At 37.3% G+C, this 27,591-nt stretch overlaps 1 protein-coding gene across 1 annotated transcript; it reads right to left on the bottom strand.

Moving 5' to 3' along the window:
• Positions 1-7,811: 7,811 nt before the first annotated feature.
• ice1 (KIAA0947-like (H. sapiens)) lies at positions 7,812-25,255 on the bottom strand. The gene is made up of 22 exons (XM_053495204.1): positions 25,025-25,255; positions 23,421-23,479; positions 21,407-21,441; positions 20,034-20,052; positions 19,388-19,499; positions 18,946-19,022; positions 18,757-18,794; positions 18,556-18,638; positions 18,396-18,472; positions 15,985-16,022; positions 15,731-15,813; positions 15,594-15,630; positions 15,406-15,456; positions 14,935-15,015; positions 14,446-14,849; positions 11,103-13,304; positions 10,352-10,520; positions 10,037-10,197; positions 9,311-9,501; positions 8,567-8,667; positions 8,354-8,452; positions 7,812-8,202 (listed from the first exon to the last, which is right to left on the bottom strand). Exons 1-22 carry the CDS (start codon positions 25,112-25,114, stop codon positions 8,021-8,023), a joined length of 4,389 nt encoding a protein of 1,462 aa, XP_053351179.1. The 5' UTR covers positions 25,115-25,255; the 3' UTR covers positions 7,812-8,020.
• Between the last annotated feature and the right edge of the window lie 2,336 nt (positions 25,256-27,591).

Genomic DNA, 27,591 nt, shown 5'->3' with positions numbered 1-27,591 from the left:
CCTAAGACCACCTCCCCCAACTCACATCGGAAATCTGCTGAGGACGCTGTAACTCCAGAGAGTGTTCCTCTGATCTGAAGGAACCCAGGGTAACCAGTCCTACTGAGATGTTTATCAGTCAAGAAGAAAGTCTACGGGTTTTTAAATCAACTAGTATTAAATAAATTCTATTCAGAAAAAAAAGTCATATTTATATTTAAATTAAAGACCAGAAAAATATTATCTTTTTTTTTAAAAGCACACACACACACACACACACACACATATATAAAGATTAATCAAAACTTAAATAATTGTTAAATGTTAAAAAAAAAGATCATCTTTTTCTGGTCTTTAATTTATAGATAAATATGACTTTTTTCCTAAATATTATTTATTTAATACTAGTTTATATATATTGGTAAAGAGTAGCTCAGCGGCTAAGGCTTTCTTTGAACTATGGTCTGGAAGGTTTCAGGTTCAAACCCCACCACCACTAATTTGCCCCTTTTCGGCCCTTAATCCTCATCTGCTCAGATGTATAAATAAGATAAAAATGTTGCTCTGCATAGGGGTGTCTGCCAAATGCTGATATATATGGTGGTCTCACTTAGGTCTCATCTGTCCAAAGGACATTGTTCAAGAGGTTCTGGTCATCATGGACTTACTATGCCGAGTGGGACCTGTAGGGTCTGAGATCTAGCTCTTTTTTTAATATTTTTTTTTTTTTTTTTTACATTTGCTGAGCCTTGAGTCTCCCATGTCTCCCATGTCTCCCATGTTCTTTTTAGACAGAAAAGTTATCTTCTGACAATCCTTCTCAACAAACCATACTTGTTCAGTCTTGTTCTTATTGTTTCGTCATGGGCTTTAATATTTACCATGCTCAGTGAGGCCTGTAGGGTCTGAGATCTAGCTCTTGTTGTTTTGTTTTTGTACTTTTGCTGAGCCTTGAGTCTTAAGGGAACATGGAGTGGTATTAATACCAAATTACCTAAATTACAATACCACAAGATATGTATACACTCTACAGAGTCAGTCTAAAACAAGTTATACACAAAGAAAAACTTGTATAAATGTTTTTATATTAAATTTATTGCTATATGTTATATATTGAGCAATGTATTACTGATTGCTTCAGCAGATTCAGACTGAGCATTTTTATTGCAACAAGTTTTTGTCCAGTTTATTTAATATGCTATTGTCACTGTTATACTTTATTATAAAGTAATATAAATCATTTTTCATGAAGATGTGGAATTGAGTACTGGAATATGCCTATAACATATACTATACATATAAGGAACCCTATAGGTGTGATACTCTGGTCATTCAGTACATTCAGGTCGTCAGCTGACTTTATTTTATTGCCACATACAGTATCATTGCTGAGCCTAGACCTGAGCAACTGAAGCCAAACCCCAGATCATAACACTGCCTCAGAGGCTTGTACAGTGGCCACTATGCATGGTCTGTGCATTGCTTTATGCACTTCCAATCTTTCCCTGATTCACCCATCGCTCTGAAACAGGGTCAGTCTGGACACACCAGACCACATGACTTTTTTCCATTGCACCAAAATCCAATTCTTATGCAAGTACTCCACAAAGAAACTGACTTTCAGTTTTTTGAACACAACTGAAGTTGATACTGTTGATTTCATGAATGTGCAAATCTAGTAGAGAATTGTTTTCAGCAAAATTTCTTTATTTATTTTTTTACCAGAACAAAATAATAAATTAATAATGCATAAATAAATGTACAATTTATTGGCTGTGTTCGGATGCTTTACAAGTTAATAAAACCTTGCAGGCATTGCAAGAGATAAAATGTGTTGGGCCAATTTATTTAAAAATTGTAGCAAAAGTTATTTTTTAATCATATTAATATTAATTATTTGCCTGATTGGTTTATAGATGGATGGACAAAGAGGACTGAACACTGAATAGGTTCTTAGACAAAGGACATTACAGCTAGAATGAATCACGTTAGCACTGGTGAGTTTTACGGCGAAAGCAGTGTAAGTAACCTCCCTGCTGTGATGTAGTTTTATTTCAAGGGAGCTGTGACTTTTCAGATGATAAAAATAAATTGCTAATTAATTTTGTAAAAAAAAAAAAAAAGAAAGGTTTCAGCTTCTAAAATCTAGTGCTTCAGTGGTTGGCAATATGTATTAAAATAAAAAATAGTAATAATAATAATTATAGTTATAACCCAGAGAAATGTGCTTTATTTTTCCCCAAAGGCAGATTAAAAAATGATAACTGAGATATTGTGATGTTACTGAAGCTAATGGAAATGATGCCCTAACTTGCTGATAGCATCAATATTTGACCTTAACTAGACTACTCCAGCAGAAAGACCAAGTGGGCGGGATCATTGCCCAGGTAACTATCAATTACTTCGGTGTGGTACCCAATCTGCACCTTTATAATGACCCGCCATTCATCTCTGTAAACTTTAACTGGTGGAATTGTTTTGTTCTTGCCCTTCCCTTAGGCCATGCTATGGTACAGGTAAGAGGCGCAGAGTAAACACTCATGTTTAGTTTAGAAAAAATCAATGCATTCTTTTGTGTGACCTGAGAATAACGAGTCTCCATTTAAAATGCAAGTGAAAAAGCAGGTTAAGTTTTCTTTAAAAAATGAAAATAAAATTTCATTCCTACTTCCTAAATAAAATCAGTAAGTAGAAATGAAAAGGGTGACATACAGAAAATACTCAAGTAAATCGCTGATACAAGAAAGAAATACTTAATTACAGTAACAAAGTATCTGTACTTCATTGTATTTGTACTTCATTGTATTTGTACTTGCCACCTCTGCTCAGGTGTACAGGTGCATGTGAAGGTACAGACTACATACTGTCAGGTACTAAACTGTCCCCCACCAATACCTGTACATGGCTTTGACCTTGCATGGTTTGTACATACACTGTAAGTACATACAGTAGATACTAAACTTATGCAGTAAAAGTTTTGACATTTTATTAGAAATATCTTTTAAGTTGTGACTATGTTATTATGGACTCATCATAATGAGAGAAGTAAGGAAAATGGATAATTAATAAGTGTTTAATAGTCAGACCTATTTTTTTTTGTTTTGAATTTTATAATAAGTGAATTCAAAATGTTTAGTTTGCGATCATGAGCTGCTAATCAGTAGTTCACTATAAAAAATGATTTACATTTTGGTTGGCATGGTGGCTTGATGTTTAGCACTGTCACCTTGCACCTCCAGGGTCAGGGCTCGATTCCCACCTCAAGTCCGTGTGTGTGGAATTTGCATGTTCTCCCCGTGTTTGGTGGGTTTCCTCCAATCCCCGGGATTCAGGTTTGCCTCTCACAGTCAAAAGACATGCAGATTAGGCTAATCGGTGTTCCCAAATTGCCCGTAGTGTGTGAATGAGCGTCCAGGGTGTACCGCGCCTCCTGCTCTAAGTCTCCTGGAATAGGCCCCAGGTAAAATCGTTAATAGGCTCAAATCCAAGTCTCGACTAACTATTGTATTCTTTAAAGGGAAAGTTACAAATTGTGCTGCTTGACTTGTCACTATTAAAGAGACAAAGAAGTTCAAATAACAGTTTGGACAGTCTCACAAAACCCAAAACAGAATCAGGAAGAAGTTTCGTAAATCTCAACTGTTAAAAAAGAAATGCCGCTGGCTAAAGGGTGGTTTTCTGGATAGGGAGCAAAGGAACCAGGACTTTGCCTTAACACAGAATATTAGCCTTATTGTTCCCTAAAAAGTGGCTTTTTTGAGACATGGACTAATTGCTGTTTACTAACATAAACTGTGACATCCTGGAAGAACTGAACGCAAGTAGAATTTAGAAAGCCAGGATGTCTGAAAGAGCACGGCTTGGCTTGGTTTAATCAGCACATCCTGGTTTAATCTGTTGCACGTTTGCAGAGCCAGGGTGAGAAGGTGTAGATAGCAGAGATAAGAGTGCATGCACAGCGTTATTACATAGACCCGGGGAGTCGATCACGGAATTACTGATAGCAAAGTAGATAGGGGCAGCCTTTTCATGAACTCGGCAACAGCTTTTTATCAAGAGATGAATAAAATCTCATGTAAAAAGGGAAAAATGGTTGCTATAATTAAACAGGGAATAAGCGTGATTAAATGCATAAGTATTCCAGAAATGAACAATTAATAACCAGTGCTCCACTGAAACTGTCATAATTACATTTCAAGGAGTAACGTTTTTCACTGTGCAATTATTTATTTAGCAAACATAAGATAATTAAGACAAAAATAATATTTATCCAATATAATTATAATTTATCCAGTAACTTGTAGATCCTCCTTTAGCAGCAATAATGTAAAAAAAAATCATTTCCTGTATGACTTTATCAGTCTCCCACATGGTATTAGACCATCCTACTTAATGTACAATATTTCATCAAGGTTTTGGGGCATTTGCTCATGCACTGCTCTCTTAAGGTCCTGTCACTGCATTTTACAGTAGGTTGAGCTCCGGACACAGCGGTCACGTCACTGGCCATATCCAGGAACATCACCGAGTGGTGCAGGCACTGAAGGGAAGGGAAGGACATGAAGCGATGCGCCCTTCATTGCGTAGTGGCCACTGTACAAGCCTCTGAAGGCAGTGTTGCTTCAGTTGCTCAGGTCTAGGCTCAGCAGCGTTATGTGGCAATAACATGAAGTCAGCTGATGAGCCACCACATTGTGTGCTGTAATCAAAGCTAAAGGTGATTGAAACATTGTTTCATTTTACTGTCTACTTTACCCATGTCATGTGGTTGACCATAAGCTTGACTTTTGACTTTTGAGCCTGGCCGGGAATCGAACCCGGACCCTACAGGTGCAAGGCGACAGTAGAAATGAGAATTGGATAAACTTTAGAGTAGTCCATGTGCAGCTTGTATAGCAGCACAGATTTACTGTCCTTAATAACTCAATACGCAGACTTTATTGTGTTAATAACTGGCAATGAAAATGAGTACACCCTGGTCCAAGGTGTTAATATTTTGTGTAAGCACTGTTGTTATCTAGCACGGCCTTAATCCTCCTGGGTGTGAAATTCCCCAGAGCTGCACATGGGTTGCTTGGTTAATAAAATTCAGTACCTCCTAAATAATGAACAATAAGATGTATAAGGATGTACTAAGACCCATGTTTAAGGATTTTTCTAATTAGCTTCTTACTAGAACTCTCAGAAGCATTACATCATACTGTAGTGCTGCTAAAATCTCAGTTCTGATCGGTCAGATTCCGTTAATATTCCATAACTGTTTGGGAAATACCATTTATATTAATGCACTCATTTTTTAAAGGTTATTATATGTATCCAGTAGCAAGCATTTAAACGGGGCCTTGTGCAAATGCCTAACAGAGAAACTCTACAAAGGCAGGGAAAAGTTTGGAAGTGGCACATTGTTTACATTTTAAACCAATGAATACGGGGCCCCTAAAGGGAGATGTGTAATGAAATATTTATTACAATTTTATTTTTTAAAATTGCAATAACTGTATACACAGATCAGTCATAACATTATAACCACCTGCCTAATTTTGAGTAGATCCCCCATTTTTATTGCAACCACCATGAACAGTTTGATCAATTTGATCTACATTACAGCTCTTCTTTCGGACGGGACTACACGGGCGAAGCCTTCACTCCCCATGTGCATGGGTACTCCTTGGCCACCCATGATTGCCAGTTCAATGGTTTTTCTTTCCTTTGATTACTTTTGTTATGTCCTGACCACTGCAGACCAGGAACATCCTACAAGAGCTGCAGTTTTGGACTTGTTCTAACCCTGTCTTCTAGCCATCACAATTTGGCCCCGAGTTCGTTCAGTTATGATGTAAATATAAATATTAGGCATATGACTACTATTCTCTGCTCACAGCTGGAGGAAGGAGTCGTTAGAAATCCATCAAGTCATCGGGGGGACTGAGCTTGGCAGCAGCGAGACTGGTACTCATCTCCCTCAGTTACGCCCCCGTGTGCGCTTCATGATTGGAAACGCTTCCCGTAGATTATATGAGACCAACATAGAGACTTTTGTGCAAGTAGGCAGTGACAGGAGTTTGAGAACATCCCAGTGTTTGAGGCAAATGTTCCGCTCCCTTTTCATGGCTGATTTTCTTTCTGACATTAAGCCAGTGTGCCTCATGGGCACCAGAGTCATAGCGCTTCCCACAAAGGTGACAGTGACAGGTGATAGTGTTAGCCAGTGGTGGGTCTGGAAGTGCCCAAAGGAAGCCTGAAACTAGAGACTGGGATGATTGTGTGGTTTTAAACACCTGTGACTATTCAGGCTTTCTGTAAAAGACACGGGAATAAAGGCGGGTAATACTGTAGCATGGTGCTAAAACTTCAGGGTAGATTCATTGATAGATTCCATCAGTAAATCTCAACAGACTCAGTTGAGTCAGTTTTATATTTCAGGAATCGATTTTTAATGAAATGTGAAACACATACGGTTGTTGTGCAGTTACTGTGCCTACTTACTCGACATTCTCTTTAATTCAATTCAATTTTATTTGTATAGCGCTTTTAGCAATTTTCATTGCCGCAAAGCAGCTTTACATAGTCAAAAGAATTATTTAAGTTTGTATGAAATGTGAATTTGTATGAATCAAAATGGTCAGTTCTTTACATTTTATTAGAGTTACAATGTTCATTATCCCACTGAGATCGCTGTCAAAATGTGTGATCAACATCGGAATGTCTAAATGATTTAACCATCTGAAGTTTCAAGAATTTAAAGAACTTTATCGATCCAGAGTGGAAATTAGTAATAAATTAGTAAATGCACATTATATAAATGTTATAAATTGATTTGCATTTTAACAAGGAAAATAAGTCTTTGATCCCCAAGCAAAAGATGACTTGGCACAGAGGTAAGACGTTTCTTGTAGTCGGTTACCAGGTTTGCACACATCTCAGGAAGGTTCTTTGTCCACTCCCCTTACAGATCCTTTTAACACTTCAGGTTTCTTGCCTGTCGCTTGGCTGTGATGAAAATCAAAAATCCATATCCCAACATGTTAGAATGTTTCTTTTAAAGTTCAAATAAAAATTACAGTTTAGTTCAGTACACACATGGAAAACGCTGCTGACTTGCCAGATGTCCAGAAGACGATCAACACCCCCTCAGGAGGAGTGTAAGCCACAGGAAAGTGATTCGTGCTCAAGTAGACCCGACCAAGAACTGAGTGCATAAACTAAAATTCCTTTACTGTCAATCCTTTTTAAGCTGTAATCATCAAAACAACTAAAAAGATTTGAGACATTTAAATTCATGTACGATTAATAGTATTTTTATATTAGTAACTCAAATAGGTTAAGTAGGTTAAGTTACTGATTGCAAGGTTGTCAGTTTAAGCCCCACTTCCACCAGGTTGCCATTGTTGGACCTTTGAGCAAGGCCCTTACCCCTGTCTGTTTCAATTTAATTATATTTGTATAGCACATTATGGAAATTTGAATAAAATGTGAAAAATGTGTATTGACAAAACGATGAGCAAGAAAAAAAACTCCAAGATGAAACCCATCCTTCAGGGGTGCCGAATCATGGCTGATCCTGTCAACACCTTGAAAACTCTAACATGTTACTCCAACCATTTTTGAACGATTTTTGGGGAAGTTGGCAGGGCACACACTGAGAGTCCCCATCATTACAGAATTTCATTATTGTTTAAGGGTGTACTTGGTCTATAATAATCTTTAGGTAAGTATATGTCAAAGTAACATGATTGCGAGGATCCAAGGCTTCCCAGTAGAAGATTTATCACTGAGAGTTTTACAATTGTCAAAAATAAAAAAACAGAAGCCAAAATTTAAAGACCATTTCCTTTCTTTCCTTGTGTAGACAAACCAAGTTTTAATGTAACATTTAACAATAAATCTACATACAAAATGTACAAGAATTTACAAATGGACAATGAGCACCGTAAACAATCTGGAAAATGAAATCAACAACAGACAGATTTTCCACATTAATAAAGACGAAAGTAAAGACTGTGCAAATAAAGAGACAGGTAATGCTGTACAGGTTTTAATTTCATTGCTTCAGCTGACGACAGAGGGAGCCAATCTGTGTGAGGCAGCTGGTGACTGCCGGGGGAACCGACTCTCTGATTTCTCCCCGCCATGATGCCAAAGCCTCCAGGGCTTCTTTGGGGTTGCTGGGTGCCAGATCGTAAATGGTGTAGACTGCAGAAAGCTGCACCTCCCATGGCACACCTATGCACAAAATACAGTATTTAAACTCATTACTGGGCAAAGCACTTTGGTGATGAGGAGGGGAGAAAGAAAGGAGAAGAAAAATAATATATAATAATAATAACAATATAAGAAAAGAAAAATTGTTGGGTATAAAGAAGAAATTTATTACCTTCTGATATTCCATGTTTCCCAAACAGGTTTATGGCTTTTGCAACATTTTGGACTGACATGCACAGTTTCTCCTTAAGGCCCAGTTGACCAAGTCGTCCTGACAGAGATGAAAAACGACCAACAGTGAAGCAAATCAATTATCCACAATTAATGTTAGATATATTGGACTTACAACTGGATTTGCAAAAAAAAACAAAAAAAAAAACCTTACCAATCAGCCTCAAAACTGCTGCTACACAAACGTCTCGGACTGGTGTTTGCTCAGACCTCGGTTGTGTCACCCAGGCATTCATAACAGGCCAAAGCTCTTTTCTAGTAAATAAAATAATAAACAAACAAACAGACAGATAGTTAGATATAGTATGATGTGTGGTGACAGTAGATCAGCCATTATGATCTTACAACAGCATGTGGAAATTATCTTGAGACTTATCAGTTATCTATATTTTCTTAAAAAAGAATATATATTAAATAAAAAATTCATCAAATAAAAAACTTTGTTATTGAGAAACCACAAAACCCAAGTCACATGCTCCTGACACCAAGTCACATGGTGACCATATTATAAATGAGTAAGTGCACATATAAAGTGAAATGTAAAGAGATTTACATGACTGTCCATCACCTCCACGGTTTATTCTGCTTACCTTTTGGCTATATAGTACCGTTAAGAATTTAAAACTACTTCTATCCCTGTTAACTACACTTACTGTCTGTCGCCAGCTCCACCAGACATGAAAGTTTACGTGTTGGTGGAGCAAAATAACTGACTAAATAAGGAAACAAAATTATAATCTGTTGATAATAAATGGTGTTTGTGAAACTGTAGTATAAAAGCAATATCACACTCAACGTCTCATGTGACATTGCTTAATTATTATTGTTAAGTAAGTCCTGGATGCATTAATCCAACAGAAGTTTGATGCATCGGATACAGAAGTTTGATATACAGTACCCTATGATATTGTCATGAGTCCATTTCCAGCCCAGATGTGCACACAGGAGATCCAGACTAACGATGTATTCCCAGGAAGCAGGACAGAGGTCATCACCATGGCGATCATGCTTCTGGAACATCAAAGTGCTGTCTTCGAGAAGAGCCTTTAGTATGCTGGTGATCACTTTGTGAATGTCACCTGGAGGCATCTAGTAAAAAACAAAATAATAATAATTAAAAGTGTATAAACTTCAGTAAGAATGAACTAAGAAATCCTAAGAATTGATAGAATGGATACATTTGTCACTGGTTGTAAATTTTTCATAAGTATCTAATTGTGCATTATTGGCAGCCATTGTGTTGTCACGGGTGGATCCAGATTATGTACAAAGTTAGAGATGGGAATCACTTCCCAATACGATATCATGATACCTCGATGCCGATTCAATTAAAATTGTGATTCTATAAGTATCACGATTTTATAAATATACGATTCGTTTATTATTTTTATAATATATTCAATATATTTCCCAGGTTTGGTTACAATTTTAAAAAGTTTAATGAGTAGCTAAATTACTGTTATAAGCCTGTTCGTTATAACATTAGTTTTCTCACTTAAAAAAACAAATAAACACTTTAAAAAATAAAATAGATTTTATTTAACTCCAAATTAAATTAAACTGAACCATTGTATAAAAGCACAATATAAAGATGTTCTGTCCCGTCAGCGAGACAGCTGTTTACCTCGTCCCAGTGCAGATATTTGCTGAGGTAGTCTAATGTCTCTCCTTCTGCTTTGAGCTTGGTCACAATGTGAATGGCTCGGCATAAAGAGCTGTCGTGGGATAGAACGGTCGGCCATGTTGTCACCATGAATAAAATAAGCTTTGGGGCTTCAGGAAAGTCTGCAATGGAACAAAACAATGGCACATAACTACAAACACGCACACACAAATCCTTAAACAAGGCTAGAAAGCACATGCTACTACTATGGTACTTTTGTTCAGATTTTAGTTTTACTGGTAAATACATTTGAAACAGAATAAAATGAAACCTCACCTTCTTTTAAAAGGCTGTAGGCAAGGGCATGTGCCTTCTGACAGTCTCCTCTCCAACGACACAAGCCTACATACACCCTACAGTAGGACTGCAGGAGTTCATGTTTCATACCAAGTCCCTCCTCTTTGATCTTGGACAAGACAGCCAACATAAGCTCCTCTGCTAAAGACTGATCAAGATGGCAGAGGATTAGGAATTAGTCATTAGGAAATTTATATGTAAAGGCTTGGGATAACTACTAAAGGACTGAAAAGGAAATTTGGACACAATCAACATAATTTAGAGTGTTTTCACATTAGGCACAATTAATTTGTAGCACGCCTAGAAATAATGTCAAACACACACACCTCTCTCTCTCTCACACACACACATTTAGGGCCCAAACTGACATTAGAACCTGTATAGTGTGTAATGTGTGCAAGTAGTTCGCTGCCCACGGGGTGGTGATGGCACAGGGTGCTTGGGCCCGTCATCGTTGCTTGCAACTATATTTTTGTTTTTGTTCTCAAACACACATATTTACACAGGGCGATACAGCAGGTAACCCTAGGATTCTCTTACTTTCAGTCAGTACAAAGATTTAAATTAACATCTCCTTATATTGGTTAATTTGGGCAGGTTCATACACATATACATAGTTAATGAATAAGAGCTCTTAATAAGGTCATTAAGGCAACTGTACAGTTTTAATAGAAATTAACTACTACATTTAAATTACAGCACACTAATAGAAAAAAGATGAATAATTTACCTGGTTTGAGCAAAAATCAGCAATAACACATTTTTCTTCATCTCTTAGGACAGGGATGTCGGAGATCCTTCCAAGAAACACGTGACTCTTGATTACAGGCAACACATCAAAGCACGAATTTTCAAGTTTTTCAAACACACTGAAGATGAGGGACTGTGTATCATTTGCATCGCCCACGGCATTTCTTTCTTTTTCTGCCGTTTGACTGCTGCTTGACTGACCATTTACTGGAGAGTATTTTGGTGATGCTACACCATTACTTGGCTTGTCATCATTAGCTCCCCCACTAAGGGGAAGACTTACAGGATCAGGTGAACAAGTATCAAGGCGAAGCCTTTTGGCGCTTTTCGGTAGTAACACGTTCGCTCCGAATCTTTTCGCCTTTTGGTCTGTCTTTGTGAAAGCTGTGGATGACGTGTTGATCGTTTTATTCCCTGAGATTGGATTGATGGGAGGTGGGGAAACCCCTCTCTCATTCGCAGCCCTCCCGAGGTTGACATTCCCGCGCAAAATATTTAGAGTCCTGGCTTGGGCTGAAAGCTCCGGATACATGGTATCCAGCATCTGCATGGAGTTCTCCTGTGAGGCAGACGGGGATGAGGAGTTTAATGCAGATGAAGGTAGCCTTCCTGGAACAGGAAGCGCATGCTTGGGAGTTGCTGATCCAAACTGCAGAGGGGAAGAGGGAACGCCACGTGATGGTGAAGGGGTGGTCGTAGATAGTGGCGTCTTTACTTCTTCTTGAAGGCCAGGGTCAGGAGAAGGTGCTTTTGACTGGTGGTTGAAGGAAAATGGCCCTTCTGTTGATGACCAGGTAGGCAACTGGATGCTGGGCCGATTTTGAATAAGGTGCCTCTTAAATTTTGGTGGAGTTGCAGTCAATGGTAAAACAACTGGAGGTAGTGGAGGACCCATCTCTGTGAGAACCTTTCTAATTGATTCTGTAGACAGAGGTGAGGTAAGTGCATTTCTGGAAGCGACTTTTGTGAGAGGTAGATTCACAATATTATCCAAAACTGATGGTGTAAGCGTATTTATCGAAGATGCAGGACAAATAACTTCAGATGTATTAGGTGAGTCTTTTGGTTTGGCACCATCCTCTTTCAGGCAACCATTCATATTTTCAGTCTTGGGGCTAAAAGATCGAGATAGTACACCATTTTCTTCCTGACTGTGTGCATCAAGATCTGGTAAAGAGTTATTCAAACAGTTCTCAGATTCATCTTGATCCATCTTTGCTAGTCCTGTCTCTTGCAGAACATCTACGTCTTCAAGAATTGCAGGTTTGCACACATTCACAGTAATGCTGCCATCACTCACATGGCCATCGTCCTTTTCCTTTTCTAGCTGATGATGCTCTTCTTTCGCTTCACCGTGTGTTCCCTGAACATGATCAACACATTCCTGGGTTTCATTAAATACTGGGTTCTTTGAATTAACACCGTCCAAATCCCCTGCTCGCAAACAGTTCCCTTTGACTTTTCTTTTCAGACCTAGAAACTCCTCCTCATCTGAGGAATCTCCAGAAGTGGCATCATTAAGTATGGTATAAGATGATTCACTGTGTTGTCCACCAGAGCTGTTGTGATCTCCAACCGAATTTAAACCTGCATTAGTCTGTAGAGTCAAGACACTCTGGATTTCCTCTTCCGTTTTTTCTGGCTCTGTCTTAGAACATGTTTGTGGAGAAGATGATCCAGGCACACATGAATTAACTTCAGAGTGATTCTGGACCGATTTGTCGTCTTTCTCTGGGGACTCCTCAGGGAGTGTAACCTGCTGTACGGGTTCTAAACTTTGTCTGACTGCATCCTTAGAATTTGTATCCTTAAGTACTTCATGGCTGCCGTTACATAATGATTTTCTGTTTATTTGATCTGTACGCTCCTCATTGGTGCTGATTACCGTGACTGGGTTGAAGCCAACACATTCCCCATCTGATTCATTCGGTACGCTTGCTGTTGCAACTGTGCAAGGTGAATCTTCTGTGTTTTCCATTATTTTGCACATATTTTCTACTTGCGTTTCTTGGCTCTCTGTCGAAACTTTTCGAAGGTTTTTGTTATCTGTATCAGAGAAAACAGGGGAAAAAACTGCTACACTGTCGTCTAAAGGTTTCGGTTCTGTAGACTGTGGTTTTTGCCCATCTTCAGCCTTTGAATCTGAACACTCTCTGAGACTTGCTTCGACCTCCATCTCGTCCTGAAACAAACAGTATACAAGTTTCTGAAATGAACTACAAAGGTTTGTAATCAAATGTGCACTTATAAAGGGTTTAAAAGTCTCAAGATAATAAAAACTGACAATGTTTGAATGCTTAACCTGGTGGCCAGAAGGTGTGCATTATTTATATAAAATAGGTTTCTTTTAAACACATTCATTACAAGGTATCATGTTTCTACAGTTATAGCCTGTATTCTGAATGTTCCACATAATCTAGGACTAATAAACAGATTAGATTGCAAACCAAAATGTTCAGGAATGTTTTAAGAAACATAATGAGTTCAAAGTAATGACAGAGTCTTCAAATTTCCCAGATCTCAATCCAGTAGGATGAACGTACTGGACAAACAAATTCGAGCGATGATTGCCCACCTCACAGTTTTTAGGTCTTAAAGGATCTACTGCTAATGTCTGGGTGTAAAGATTTCTAAAGCCAGAGGAGTTTACACTTAGATTTTGCCTCATTAACTTCGAGAAAGAGACAATGAGATGACTAACTAAGAAAGCTGTGCAGTTAATCGTATTAAAATCAAAATTGCAATATGGACCCGTGCAATCAATCAATTCATTCATTAACTAATCACGAACACTTATGCAATTTATCACAGGTAATATATGCATAGTTTGAAATTTATGTAGTTCCTCAATAATTTAAGTTTTTTTTAAGTAATTTTGAATTGATAAATAAATATTCGCAAACATCCTATTAATAAAATAATTTATCCAACTATTTGCTGTTATCTTGGGTAAATACAAATACACAATTTAATAAAAATGTATATTTAAATATCGCAGTTAAGTTGCAATCCTTTAAATAGCAATTGCAGTATGTGTCAAAATAATTTATTTTACTCAGATTGTGCAGCCCTAGTAACTAACTTTAATTAAGTATAATTAAACAAATGTTGTAAACGCATTAGATTATCTGTAAAACCTTTTTCCACTTTTTCATACAAGAACTGTACTTCACTGTCTTCGGCTTTCTGTCAATCCTCAACATTGACCTGTGGCTCTGATTTTATAATAGTCTTTAATAAGCGGAGAATTTAAATGATGATCAGCATGTTTTTCTTAAATATTATTTAATGCAAAAAATTGTTATTCATTCATAATTAATTACCAACTCATCAGGAGGCAGTGGAGATATAGGCGCGGGCAAAGGATGAGAGAGGCTGAGAATTTCCCAGATGTCTGGGGTTTTCCTGCAGCTTTCTTCTTTTAATACCCAATCAACAGGACCATCTTTATTAAGTGATGAATCGCTGGCTTCATCTGTATTTGTGCAGCTTTCGTTTAGATCCGTAGACTCCGAGCTTCTTTTCTTCTTCCTGCCCATTCTCCTTGTCTTCTGGTCTGTAGTTGGACTGCTTGGTGTCATTAACAAAGATACAGATTTACTCGTCTCTGGAGACACTTTAGCTCCTTTTGGAGATGAGACCGGTGACTGAGGCATCTGCTTTCTAAATGGACTGACAGGCAGTGGACAAGGAGATCTCGGAGGTCGGAACGTTGAGCGGTGATTGTCTGTGGATAAAATAAAAATGTTAGTTCATGAGCAATGATTAGATTTTAGAAAACGTTTTACTTAGTCGCTATTATTAGTAATTACCGTTTGAGCCCAAAGTTTCTGCCGTTTTGGACAGAGGGTCCACACAGTGCCAGACTTCCTGTAGGAGGGTCCAGATTTTAGCTGAAAATTACAAGAAAATAAAGGTGACACATTGTAAGTATGAATTAAATAATGGCATGATTTCTAGTTTTTTATTTTAAAATGTCTATTTTTTTTATAATATGCAGTGAAACAATATCCCAGTTTCCTAAAGTGATAATTTTGTGGCAAATTTAGTTTTTTGTCTGTACCAATGTACCATGTGTATTTGTATTATAATGTCTTATAAAATTTACAATTATATAATGATTCAATAATTATTACTGATTTGTTTGATTGGTTTAAAGGTTTTATTTACACAATTTATTGTTGACATTAGTTGCAGCGAATAAAATTTTTCTTAGAATCTAGAAAATATTGTAAATGGTCTTTTTTAAACTATGTGTATTTTTTTGTGTTGTCTGAAAATACCTTTGTCAACTTTGGACTCATTCTCAGTTTGTGTAGATGCACAGCTTTTCTCTGCAATGACAACCAATGTTTTATAAATATATGTTTTTACATATATGCAATTATGTCCAAATATTCAGTTACACATATAAAGTAAAAAAAATATATAATATATAAAATATAAAGTAAAACAGAGATTTCAATGTTACCTTTGTTAAACTCTTTTTCCATTGTTGCATATTTTTCCTGTAGTTGTAAAAAAAAAAAAGCCAACACAACAGCATTTATGTTACTGTTCCCACTTAAAGTAAATCTTTAAATTATTTAAATAATTAAAAATGGATACCTCGATTAATCTGTTGCTTTTTTCAAGATTATTGTTTTTGTTCTTCAATTCTTGGATTGTATGATTCTGCTTAAGGTTTATGTCTGTAATAACAACATTACATATTAATAATAACTAAATATAATAGTCACGTCATATCAGGGATTTTATCTATCTATCTATCTATCTATATATATATATATATATATCTATCTATCTATATATATATATATATATATTTTTTTTTATACACTAGGGTTAGCCAAAATACAGACCTTCAAGTGCCAGAAGTTGATTTTCAAGATTGCTTTTTCTGTGGAGGGAAAAGAGAGAAAAAAAGAGATCGAACAATCAGCCTATTAGCTGAAAAGTAAGCAAACATATCTAACTTGTATTGCTTTAACAAACCTACACAAATCACCCAAATTCTACATCATAAAACTAGCTAGCTAACACTGGCATGCATGTACATCCTAGATTGCATAATTGCAAACTTTAACCATTGTAGCGAGTAATAAAAAAAATAAAAATAAAATGACTGCTGCCTAAAGTATGGTGTTATATTTGGGCCCACTCCTGAGCTTTGTGTCAGGAATCTCCTGAACCTGAAACTCTCCCACTCTGGTAAACAGGAAAAAAAATTACATTTGTATTAAAACTCAAACTGTACCATAATTATATAATGAACATACAGTCCCAACCAAAAGTTTAAGGCCACTTGAAAAATGACAAAAAATCATATTTTGCATGGTTGGATCTTAACAAGGTTCCAAGTAGAGCTTCAACATGCAACAAGAAGAAATGGAAGTGAGACAAAACATTTTTTTTTGAGCATTCAATTAATTGAAAATAATGATTAAACTGAAACAGGCTGTTTTACAGCTGATCAAAAGTTTAGGACCACATGCCTTTAAAAGGCCAAATCTGTGCTGATTGTCATTTTCATGTCAGGTAGTCACACGTTCTGATGGCAAAGGCAAAAAGACTATCCCTTTTTGAACGTGGTCAGGTTGTTGAACTGCATAAGCAGGGTATCTCACCGCGCCCCATCACTGCTGAGGTGGGACGCAGTAAGACAGTCAATTGGAATTTCTTAAATGATCCTGAGGGTTATGGAACAAAAAGTCAAGTGGAAGACCCAAAAAAGTTTCACCAGCACTGAGCCGGAGGATCCAATTGGCTGTCCGTCAAGACACTGGACAATCCTCGACCCAAATTAGGGCCGTTACTGGTGCTGACTGCAGCCCCATAACCATCAGACAGCATCTGAGACTGAAGGACTTCAACAACATAAAACGTCTTTAAGGACCTCGTCTCTTTGCACGCCGCAGAACTGCTCGTTTGAACTTTGCAAGAGAGCACCAAACATGGGACATTCAAAGGTGAAAGAAAGTTTTATTCTCTGATGAGAAAAAATGTAACCTTGATGGTCCTGATGGTTTCCAACGTTACTGACATGACCTGCAGATTCCACCGGAGATGTTTTCTATGCGCCACAGTGGAGGGGACACCATAATGGTCTGGGGTGCTTTTTCCTTCAGTGGAACAATGGAGCTTTAGGACGTGCAAGGGCGTCAAACGGCCGCTGGCTATGTCCAGATGTTGCAGAGAGCATTCCTCATAACTGAGGGCCTTCGTCTGTGTGGTAACGACTGGGTTTTTCAACAGGACAACGCTACAGTACACAACGCCCACAGGACAAGGGACTTCTTCCAGGAGAATAACATCACTCTTTTGGCCCATCCTGCGTGTTCCCCTGATCTAAATCCAATTGAGAACCTTCGGGGATGGATGGCAAGGGAAGTTTACAAAAATGGACAACAGTTCCAGACAGTAGATGCCCTTCGTGCGGCCGTCTTCACCACTTGGAGAAATGTTCCCACTCACCTCATGGAAACGCTTGCATCAAGTATGCCGCAACAAATTTTTGAAGTGATCAACAATAACGGTGGAGCTACTCAGTACCGAGTTTATGGTTGGAAATTAGATTTCCTGTTTTGGGGGGGGTTTACGGATTTTTTAGGAGGTGTGGTCCTAAACTTTTGATCAGCTGTAAAACAGCCTGTTTCAGTTTAATCGTTGTTTTCATTAAATTGCATGCTCAAAAAATGTTTTGTCTCTCTCCCATTTCTTCTTGTTGCATGTTAAAGCTCTACTTGGAACCTTGTTAAGATTTAACCATCCAAAATATGATTTTTTTCCATTTTTCAAGTAAACTTTTGATCGGGACTGTACTTTGTTCCACCATGTCGTAAAAATGGGGAAAAACACATCGATTCAATCATTTATTAGGATTCTTTTGTGTGGCAGTTTAATCCTACTGGTGGTGTGCTCTAAACTATTCGCACAGTACAGCATCCTGTCTGGTAGTTTGTTTAGAATTGTAAAGAAATATGGAACAAGTTAAATATCGAATTAGAATATTTATAAAATTAGGACCAAGGTATCGTGACGGTATTGTATCATGTGATCCCTGTTGATTCCCATCACTGACATGTGTCTCATATTAAACTAGCATTTAATAAGTGAGAATGTAATGTTCTATTTAAACACTGGACTTAAGTTCTCTTTACATTAAACAAAAACATTTTTTTGAAGAAAAAAAAAAAAAAAAGGTTTCGATGCATCCATCAATAAGACTGAGATGTCCTGATCACAGTATTTTTGTATTTCTCAACACACTTACAGAATGAGTGATTTGGCATTCTGCAGCTTCAGACCCTCCGCCTCTTCCACGTCCTTTTGACTCAGCCTGAGAGACTCCTTTAAAAACAGAATAAACCAAAACAGATTAATGTTGTGGTTTTACAAACATTTCTACAGCACTGATTAATCCAAATCCTCACCTGAGTCTTCTGCAGGTCGCTTTCTAGCAATTTCTTCTCAGCTGTCAGCTTAGAATTTTCTAGCCTCTGTGTGTTTGCTGCATCTGAATGAAGAGAGAAAAGCGATGATTTAAACTAGGATTTCTGTGAATTTTCAGATCGAGTCTATAGCTAGTTTTACAAAAGTCTAAAGGTTGTGTAAAGGTATAATACTATTCTCACCTTTCGCTTCCTTTAAACTTTCTTCAAGCTTTGCGTTCCTGAAAACATAATTAAACCTTAACAGTTACTAATTCACAGGTATATAACTTTTACTTCTGTAAACACATTATTACATTAGTGAACACATAAGTTATGTAAACTTTATAGACGTTCACATAAACTTCTGTAAAGTACCAGAAAAGTTCTTACATAGCAAGTGCCTTGAGGTTCTCTTCTCTCAAACCATCCACTTCCTCAGATTTCACCTGATACACTTTCAAGGCAGCCTTAATGCAATGAACAGAAACAATAAACATGCAATGATGACACAGACGGGCACCAAAATTTATTCATATAAATCTTTAACAAATTATGGAAGCGTGAGTTAGAGAGTAGAGCCTAAACGATATTAACACTTTCACCAAAAATTACATTAACTGAAATCAAATCAAGATCATTTTATATAAATAATAATAAAAAAATAATAAGCTAACATTATTAGTAATTGCTGTACAAGCTAGTACAGCAGGGTTAAAGCCCAATAATGCCACAGCTATTCAGATGGGATTTCTGTAATGGATTAACGGCCTCTCAGCATGATATATAATCAATATAGATCCATAAATCATTAATGGATGATTAGTGAACTTACTGTGGTTTCCTGTAGCTCAGCTCTGACTGCCTCGTACTCCGCTGTCTGCTTTTCTAACGGGCCAAGTTTTAGCAACACCTCGTCTAGCTCTTTGTGTAGCTTAGTGCTCTCTCTAAAAAAATAATAATAATAATTATATATATGTATGTAAAATACAAATAATATTAACCACACACACAACAAAACACTTTTGTTACAGCGTACATTAACTACAGTGACCTAAAAAAGTATTGGAATCACAAGGCTGATATTTTAGTCATAGCTAAATGCAGATTGAAAAAAAAAATAAATCAAAATTTCTTGAAATTACATGTAAAGGTAGAAATAAATAAATACATGAATGCATGAATGAATGAATAAATTAATTTTAAAACGGTCTTGTTCCTCCAATACTTTCTGAGGTTTGGCCTTTATGCCCGTCAGTCCCAAAAAAGGAGTCGGGGTGTGTGATACTGAAGGTGTTTGTCAGCCACAGTGAAAGAAACGTGTTAAGATTATTACTTAAATCTTGTGCTTTAAAATGAAAATGTAGAAAGTGTGCCTACTGTCAGTCATTCCCAGATGTTAGGACTTAACAGCTGTGTCAGTCAATCCTAGTGAAGGAGGCATAGCTATAACGTTTATAATTAAAGGAGAAAAGTCTTACCTTTGAGATTTCTGAAGCTGTAATCACTTAGTCAAGGAAACTGACAGTAGTTTTAGATTTAAATTTCAGTAAAATCAATGATCTGACATGCCTACATTCATTACATCAGCACATGATGTAAATACATTGAAGTGTTTCTTTTAGCACATGAAGCACTGCACAGAACGTTTCGACAAATGAGAACACAGCACTCGTACCCATGTAAGATGCTAAATAATAGGGACATAACTGTCCGGCGGTCTCTGTCCAGTTCCAGTCAAACTCTAGCACATCAGAAGGACTGACTAGGAGTTTACTCCACAGAGAGGTGCGCTACATGTCGAGCGGTTTCAGGGTTCATGCAATAGCAAAGCAACAGCAGTTGTAAGTCCCCAACTTACGAACGAATTCAGTTTCGAGAGCTCATTTATAAGTCCAATTTGTTTGCAGGTCCAACAAACACTCTTTAGGTACTAAGATTGGAAACAATTGGCTATACACAATATAAAACTAACATGTTCCATGATCTTGTCTTTGTTCTTTAGAATTGTGCTGATGATTGAACAATTCATGTTAAAAGAACGAGCAATGACTGCCATCTTTTCATTTTTCTTCATTCTCTCAATTATTTTATTATTCTTATTTTGTCTCCATCGGTATTGCTTGGCGCTTCTTAACAGTATCAGCTTTATCGCTACTATTGCACTTGCTTCCGGACATCCTGGGATACACGCTGCACGCATGCAACGATGTACGCCGGACATGTTGTCTAACTTCTGCAATTGAACATGCACAATGCTTGTCTGTTTCTTTGAAAGGTTGTACCCCTCGTAACGCTTGTAAGGGACTTACTGGATATGCTTCCGACGTGGGGCATTCTGAAAAGTTCTCTTCACACTGAGCTCTGGGACAATCGGCATTGACTTTAAACATAATAATATTCATTTGCATATCTAGCTACTCCTAATTTAAATCGGGTTTAACGCCTTCATTTACGTGTCCTGGTTTGACTTGAACGCCCCCCGAGATTATATATCCAATAAGAATCTAATAATATAAGAAGTTTGGCCCTATACTCTGAATCTTGTGACTGTGTTTGGATCTACAATTCTCTGTTTGCCCTTTTATCACCCTCAGCCTGTGGCCCTGGGGCTACCTACTGTATGTTCCTTCAGACAGCTTAGTCACACTAACATACAAGAGACTGGGACACCATAGGGGATTATAAGTTTCTCTCCTTCTGTTTAAACGAAACCCACAAACAAGCACATTTAATAGTACTGTACTTAATCACTCTGATCTCATCAGAGGAATTCAAATGGTTCTTATGTGCACATATTGTTCATAATTGCATCCATAACTAGTAAATTGGTGCTTAGGTGCATAAAGGATATCATCACACTTCTCTTTATACTCGCTCAGCAGGAGGCTGAAATGAAAAAGAAACAAAAAAGTCAACAAATAAGTACATGATTATTCTTCTGTAATGAAAAAGACTTCACTAGTTTAGAGCTTCATATATAAAAAGTCAGTACATTTCATAATCACTTGCATTATATGGCCAAAAGTTTGATAAAGACACACAATTACTGTCTTTGCATGCTGAAGCATTACAACTTTTCACTGGTACTAAAAGCCCAAATGAGTTCCAGCACGACAGTGACAGACCCTGTGCACAAAAAAACAAGCTCCAGGAAGACATGTCTTCCCAAGGATAGGGTCACTGAACGCCTTTGAGATGAACCAGAACGAGCGATCGTGCCAGACCTTCTCGCCAGACCTTGTGGCTAAATAAAGAGAACTCCTCCGGGCACATGGTAATATTTTAGTCAAAAGCCTCCCCAAAAAGAGTAAAGGTTAATATAACGACACTAAACAAACTAAATCTATAACTGTAAGTTTTTAAAAAAAAAAGGTGTCCATAAACCTTTGGCCAGTTGTTCCCTCTTCCTATTATAAAGTCCTATAAGGATGTAAAAACTATCATAAAGAATATCATAAAATTATATTCTTAAATAAGTGCCTTTGGTTTCTCTCATAATGATTGAGGAAATTTAAAGATGACAAATTGTTGGTTTTTATTTTCCATATTATATACAACATGTATTTATTTGACCTTGGTGAATGGTGCAATGGAACAACCTACATGCACACTACTTTCAGTACTTGAGTATATTACTTTATAATAGTATTTATAATATATACTATATATTTATAACATTTATACTCAGTTTAATGGTACTTTATAAAGTATAATTAAATCATAGTAGTTTTTAGTACATTACTGATACAGTTTTTAACAGCTAACACTTTATTTTCACTTCCCCGTGAAATTTCGCATCGATTTTAAAATACTACTTTTGACGTATGAAGCATTAAATGGTCTCGCGCCGCAGTATCCAAGTGAACTGCTAGTGTCTTCTGATCTGCCACGCCTACTTCGATCAAAGGATGCAGACTGCTTGCCAGTACCGCGTATTGTAAAAACTACAGCAGGGGGCAGAGCTTTCTCTTACAAAGCTTTAAAGTTATGGAACAGCCTTGGAATTAATGTCCGGGACTCAGACACAGTCTCAGTGTTTAGGTCTAGGCTAAAACTTATTTAAGTAGCCCGAGCATTTTTGTAAATAGATTTGCGTTGGGTAAAGGAGCAGATCTGGGGGACTCATGGATGTAGAGTATTAGGTGAACTGGTATGTTTAGATGCTGTCCTCCCCACTCTCAAATCACTCATAGTAAATCCCATAGTTACTCCTGTCAGAATCCCTGCTTGCACTCTACACTACATACAGTATACATTCACCTTATACATCACGTGACTGTGATCATACATAACTGTTATCTCTCCTCTTCTGCGCTCTCCTCTCTTGTCTCTCTCTCCTTTTCTCTTTTCTCTTTTTCCTTTACCTGTCTTTCTGTCGAGCTACACATGTTGCCCCTGAGCTGCCAGTGATCCAGACCCCCTCTGCCCTCTGGACCTGTCTGACTTGTCCTGCTGTTAAAAGCGCTATACAAATAAAATTGCATTGAAATTAATTCCTCATCAGCAGCACAACTGTGTAAGATAGAAAAGCGTCCCTGGCCCAGTGCATCAACATATGTTTCGCAGAATGATGAGCATGATGGGCAAATAATTTGAGTAAAAACCTGTAAAAAATGTGGTATTTTACTTCCTAAGATTTAACCTGAGGAAACAGTTATTGGTAAACCATAACCTGCCAAAGTGCTCTAGAATAAGTGGCCATTTTAATAGTGTTTTTACTGCAGATGTAAGATGTTAATTTGTAAGAAGTTTCATGGCAATTGCTTGTTATATGTAGTAACATCACATCATATAATATGTACTGATTTATATTTCCATATATGAATGCATATGTGTGTGTGCATGTGAGTTAACTGTCTACTCACTCTGTGTCTATGATCTTCTGTTTCAGCGTCAGTAAAGCGGTCACATACTCATCCAGGCTCTGAAAAACATCCAAGTGTACAACTGAAATTGCGTCTCAACTGTTGTACTTGGGATTTGAACATTGGTGTTTCCCATACAGTTGAATTCCACTCAAACCGATAACATTGGAGACTGTACCGTGCCACTTAGAGGATTATAGAGGAAGAGCAACATTTTAACCGCCCCACATGCAAAAATATACAAATTAAAAGTGTTAAAAAAAAAAAAAAAAAGTGGACTTAGTGGGTTGATAAATGAATTGTTACACAAAAGAATTGATGGAATATGCATCAGAATCATTTTCTCCCCCATCTCTACTGACCATTCAGAGGGCAGAATTCAGCATCTTTCTAAATAAATAAATGAGAAACACTTGTAAATGTAATATAAAATGTAATACAGTATACATATCATTAAAAACTTTTTATTTAGCGCTGTAAGGAGTCACTAGTTTTAGAATTTAATAACAATTACGATATAAACCTGAGGTAAAATGCTCCTGCTTAATTGGGAGTATGTCCAAAAAATGTCCAATTTGTTTACATATTACCTATTAGTGTCTAGTACTCTAAGAAGTATTTAAAAAGTATTGGCAATGTATCATATATCAAATCACAGTCGCCATAATATACACTTCCAGGCCCAAAAAAAAGCACACGCATTCATAATTTATTGAACTGCCTTTTGCTTTGATTACGACCGTGGCATCATTTCGATCACCTTTCGATCACCTTTGCCACTGTTGCAAATGCAAGACACTCTGTAAATGTCGGTATACTATGTGTTAAAGCCTTCTCCAGCACATCCCAAAGATTCTCAATGGGTGACACTGATTCTCAATGATGCTTTTTCCCTCCCTGAACAACTCTCTCACAGTCTGAGCCTGATGAATCCTGGCATTGTCATCTAAGAATACGCCTGTGCCATCAGAGTGATGGAAAAACCTGTTTATTCAGTATAGTCAGGTCTTCAGCTGATCCTAAACCTGACCAACACAAGCAACAACAGATCGTAAAACCGCCTCCTACAGACTTGTACACTTGGACTCTATGCATGATGGGTTCATCGCTTCATCCGCCACCCGCCTCTTACCCTGATAACCCTGACTGAATCAGTTAGGGTTAAATAACCTGGTTCCTGCGGACACAAATTAATCACTGCAGTAAAGCTCTTAACTAGTTGCTTAGTTAAATCCAGGTGGTGATTTTATATTAGACAAACGTGAAACTGTCTGTTGATGAGAGGAGAAGGTAAAGGTACACTGATCACTACAACTGCTGCAGAAAACACAATACATAAACTGATTTAGTAACAAACTATTGGCACCTCTGGGTACTTATCATTAGCACCATCACTGGTCATGTGACCCCTGATAGGTCACATGACCAGCTGTCTTAATGATGCTGAACTCGCGCAGGTAAAGACCCACTCATTAAGCTAACACTAAAACAACTAGACACAAGTCGATGAAAAACAAACAGTTTTACAGATCATTCACACACACACACACACACACACACATTCTATATAAAACTGTACATAGAATCGTCTCCTTTGGACGCACCTGATTTAAAACAGTGCAGTTTTGACAAGTGCCAATAGTCGCTTCTGATCCGACTTCTCCAGCCCCGGACTGGTTCTCCCCCGGCATCATGGTATTTAATTAACCTTAAAAATTATTTACATAAAAAAAAAAACAAGACTCAAAAACGGCGGTTTGTATTCCACAACAGGACACGGAGCAAAATAACACTGCGCATCATGGCAACGTAGTGCTGCACGCGGACGCTCAGGACCCCAGCGCGCCAAAGCCCCGGGCTGCCCTGCGCACGCGCCTGAGTAAAAATAAAACCCCTCTTGAAATTTACCTAAAATATAACAGTATACTATGAACACAATTTTATAGTAATAATAAATATACGCCTTAGTAAATGGTACTAGACCACTTGAATATGTGAAATGGAATTTGTTTACTTGTTTACTTTGTTTACTTGTTGTGTATGCGAAGATGTAAATTGGCATACCATTCCCCTTTTTTCTAGTTTATTAAAAAAAAAATATTTTGCGGTATATTAAAAAGGGGGTTACATTAAATCCTAATTATTCAACCTATTTCAGAGTGTGCGTTGCTCATAAAGCTAGCCACGCCCCCCGAGCAGCGCCGATTACAGCTCTACTGTGTACAGTTGAGACGAGAAACCCGGATTCGAATCCCTCTAAATTACTCACTGAACGGATCCGACTCTCACGAGTCCTTTGAATCAGTAAGGATTCTGACTGAGGTATTCCAGTAGAGGGCGCTCACCCAATCCATCGAATACCTGGATGCCAATGAACCTCACACGCAGAGTCCCTCAGATCCGCCTGTTTCACTCCGCGCTACGATCCCACAAACCCCGCAGGTCCCCTGGTCTTCAAAATTAAGAATGATCAATGGCAAATATTTATTTTAATGACAAATGCACTTAGGAATAAGTTTCGACAACAACAAAACAACATAATTTGGCTTGTAGGCTAATATGAATATGTTAAATATGAAAAAGAAATGTTACCGTTCATGTTAAAAAAATTTGATTAATTTAATTAAAAATGATAGTAAAGCCAGGATTTGTCTGTGGAAGAGCAATATCACATTTACTGTGATGTGAAGGCATAGAGGAGGTATAATAATTGAAACAGTCATGTTGAGTTAAATAAATTCAAATTCGAATTTTATTTGTCACACACACACAGTCATACACAGTACGATATGCAGTGAAATGCTTTAGACAACTGCCTGTGACCTTCAAATGAAAGACTATGAAATAGAAATATAAAGTTACACACCTGCTGGACATGTAGGCCTATCTTACTCTGTCAGTATTTACAGTCACATTCAAATATTTGCATTGAGTGTAATATTGTTGCACTTTTATGTTCATAAGAAGGCTAATTGATCATGTTAATTAATCATGTCAAATGTGTGTGTGTGTGTGTGTGTACACACTTTGGGAAAAGAAAAACTTGTATAAATATTTAAATACATTAATTTATTGCTATACATTATCTATCTATCTATCTATCTATCTATCTATCTATCTATATATATATATATATATATATATATATATATGATAATATTATGATAATAACCTGATAATATTAGTATTACTAAATTATGATTAATACTATTAATAATACTTTATACTACAGTTTGTATACATTTTTGGGTTACTATATACAGGGTGGGTAAAAAAGTATTTTATTTATAATTAATATTTAAAGTAACCCAAATAACCAGGCATTAAAAAATCCATATTTTTAGAACAAATTTATTAAAACACATTGTACTTTATTAAAAAAATGTCCTTTATTACATAGTAAAATGAAAGCAAATCTTTCAATTTCAATGTGGTGACAACCAGTTTCCTCAATCGGCTGGAGATGGAACACTCAGTTATCTGAAGGAAGTCGTTTTGAATATTACTGAGAATCTCCTGAATCTGTGCCTCCAAGTCCTCCAGTGTGCGAGGCTTATGTCTCTAGTGTCCTGTACACACCCTCCTATGCGTAGCCCCACAGGAAAAAAAACAGCTCTCTCCGGCTATGGGAGGCTGCAGCATCATCCGGGATTTGACCTTGCGAACACTAGATGATAGGGTGATGACTTCACTGCCGCGCCACTCGGCGACCTGTGTATATGTTTTTAATCTATTCATTTATGTTGTTATTTTTATTAATTAATTCTAAGCTTTCGCGGTACGAGTGTAAGCCGTCATATAGGGGCCCTTTTAGTTCCACGGCTCCTGCATAACTGCTGCATTACACATAACGTGTGCGTTTTGTTGGATTTTCTCTTAATCAAGTGTGTTTTCCCCTGAATTTTTTCTTTTGTCCTCCTAGAATATACAGAACCTGATGCCTGCAGGATGAGAAAAATGCCTGTGTATGTGTGGTGGGCCGTCATGAGCGTGTGTGTGCAAATCCAATGCACTTACAGTATTTTCAGAATATCACACACAAGCTTTCCTTAGAAGTTAGCAGCTATGAGTATATGTATTAAATAGCTGTCACTTATGATATAAGAAGCTACTGAATTGATTGTAGATGCAGTCACATGTTTTCCTTATTATAAAATTGTCCTCATCCCAT

The sequence above is a fragment of the Clarias gariepinus genome, chromosome 4 (assembly GCF_024256425.1).
Source record: "Clarias gariepinus isolate MV-2021 ecotype Netherlands chromosome 4, CGAR_prim_01v2, whole genome shotgun sequence".
Lineage (NCBI taxonomy): Eukaryota > Metazoa > Chordata > Actinopteri > Siluriformes > Clariidae > Clarias > Clarias gariepinus.
This window is presented reverse-complemented; position numbering and strand designations above follow the sequence as displayed.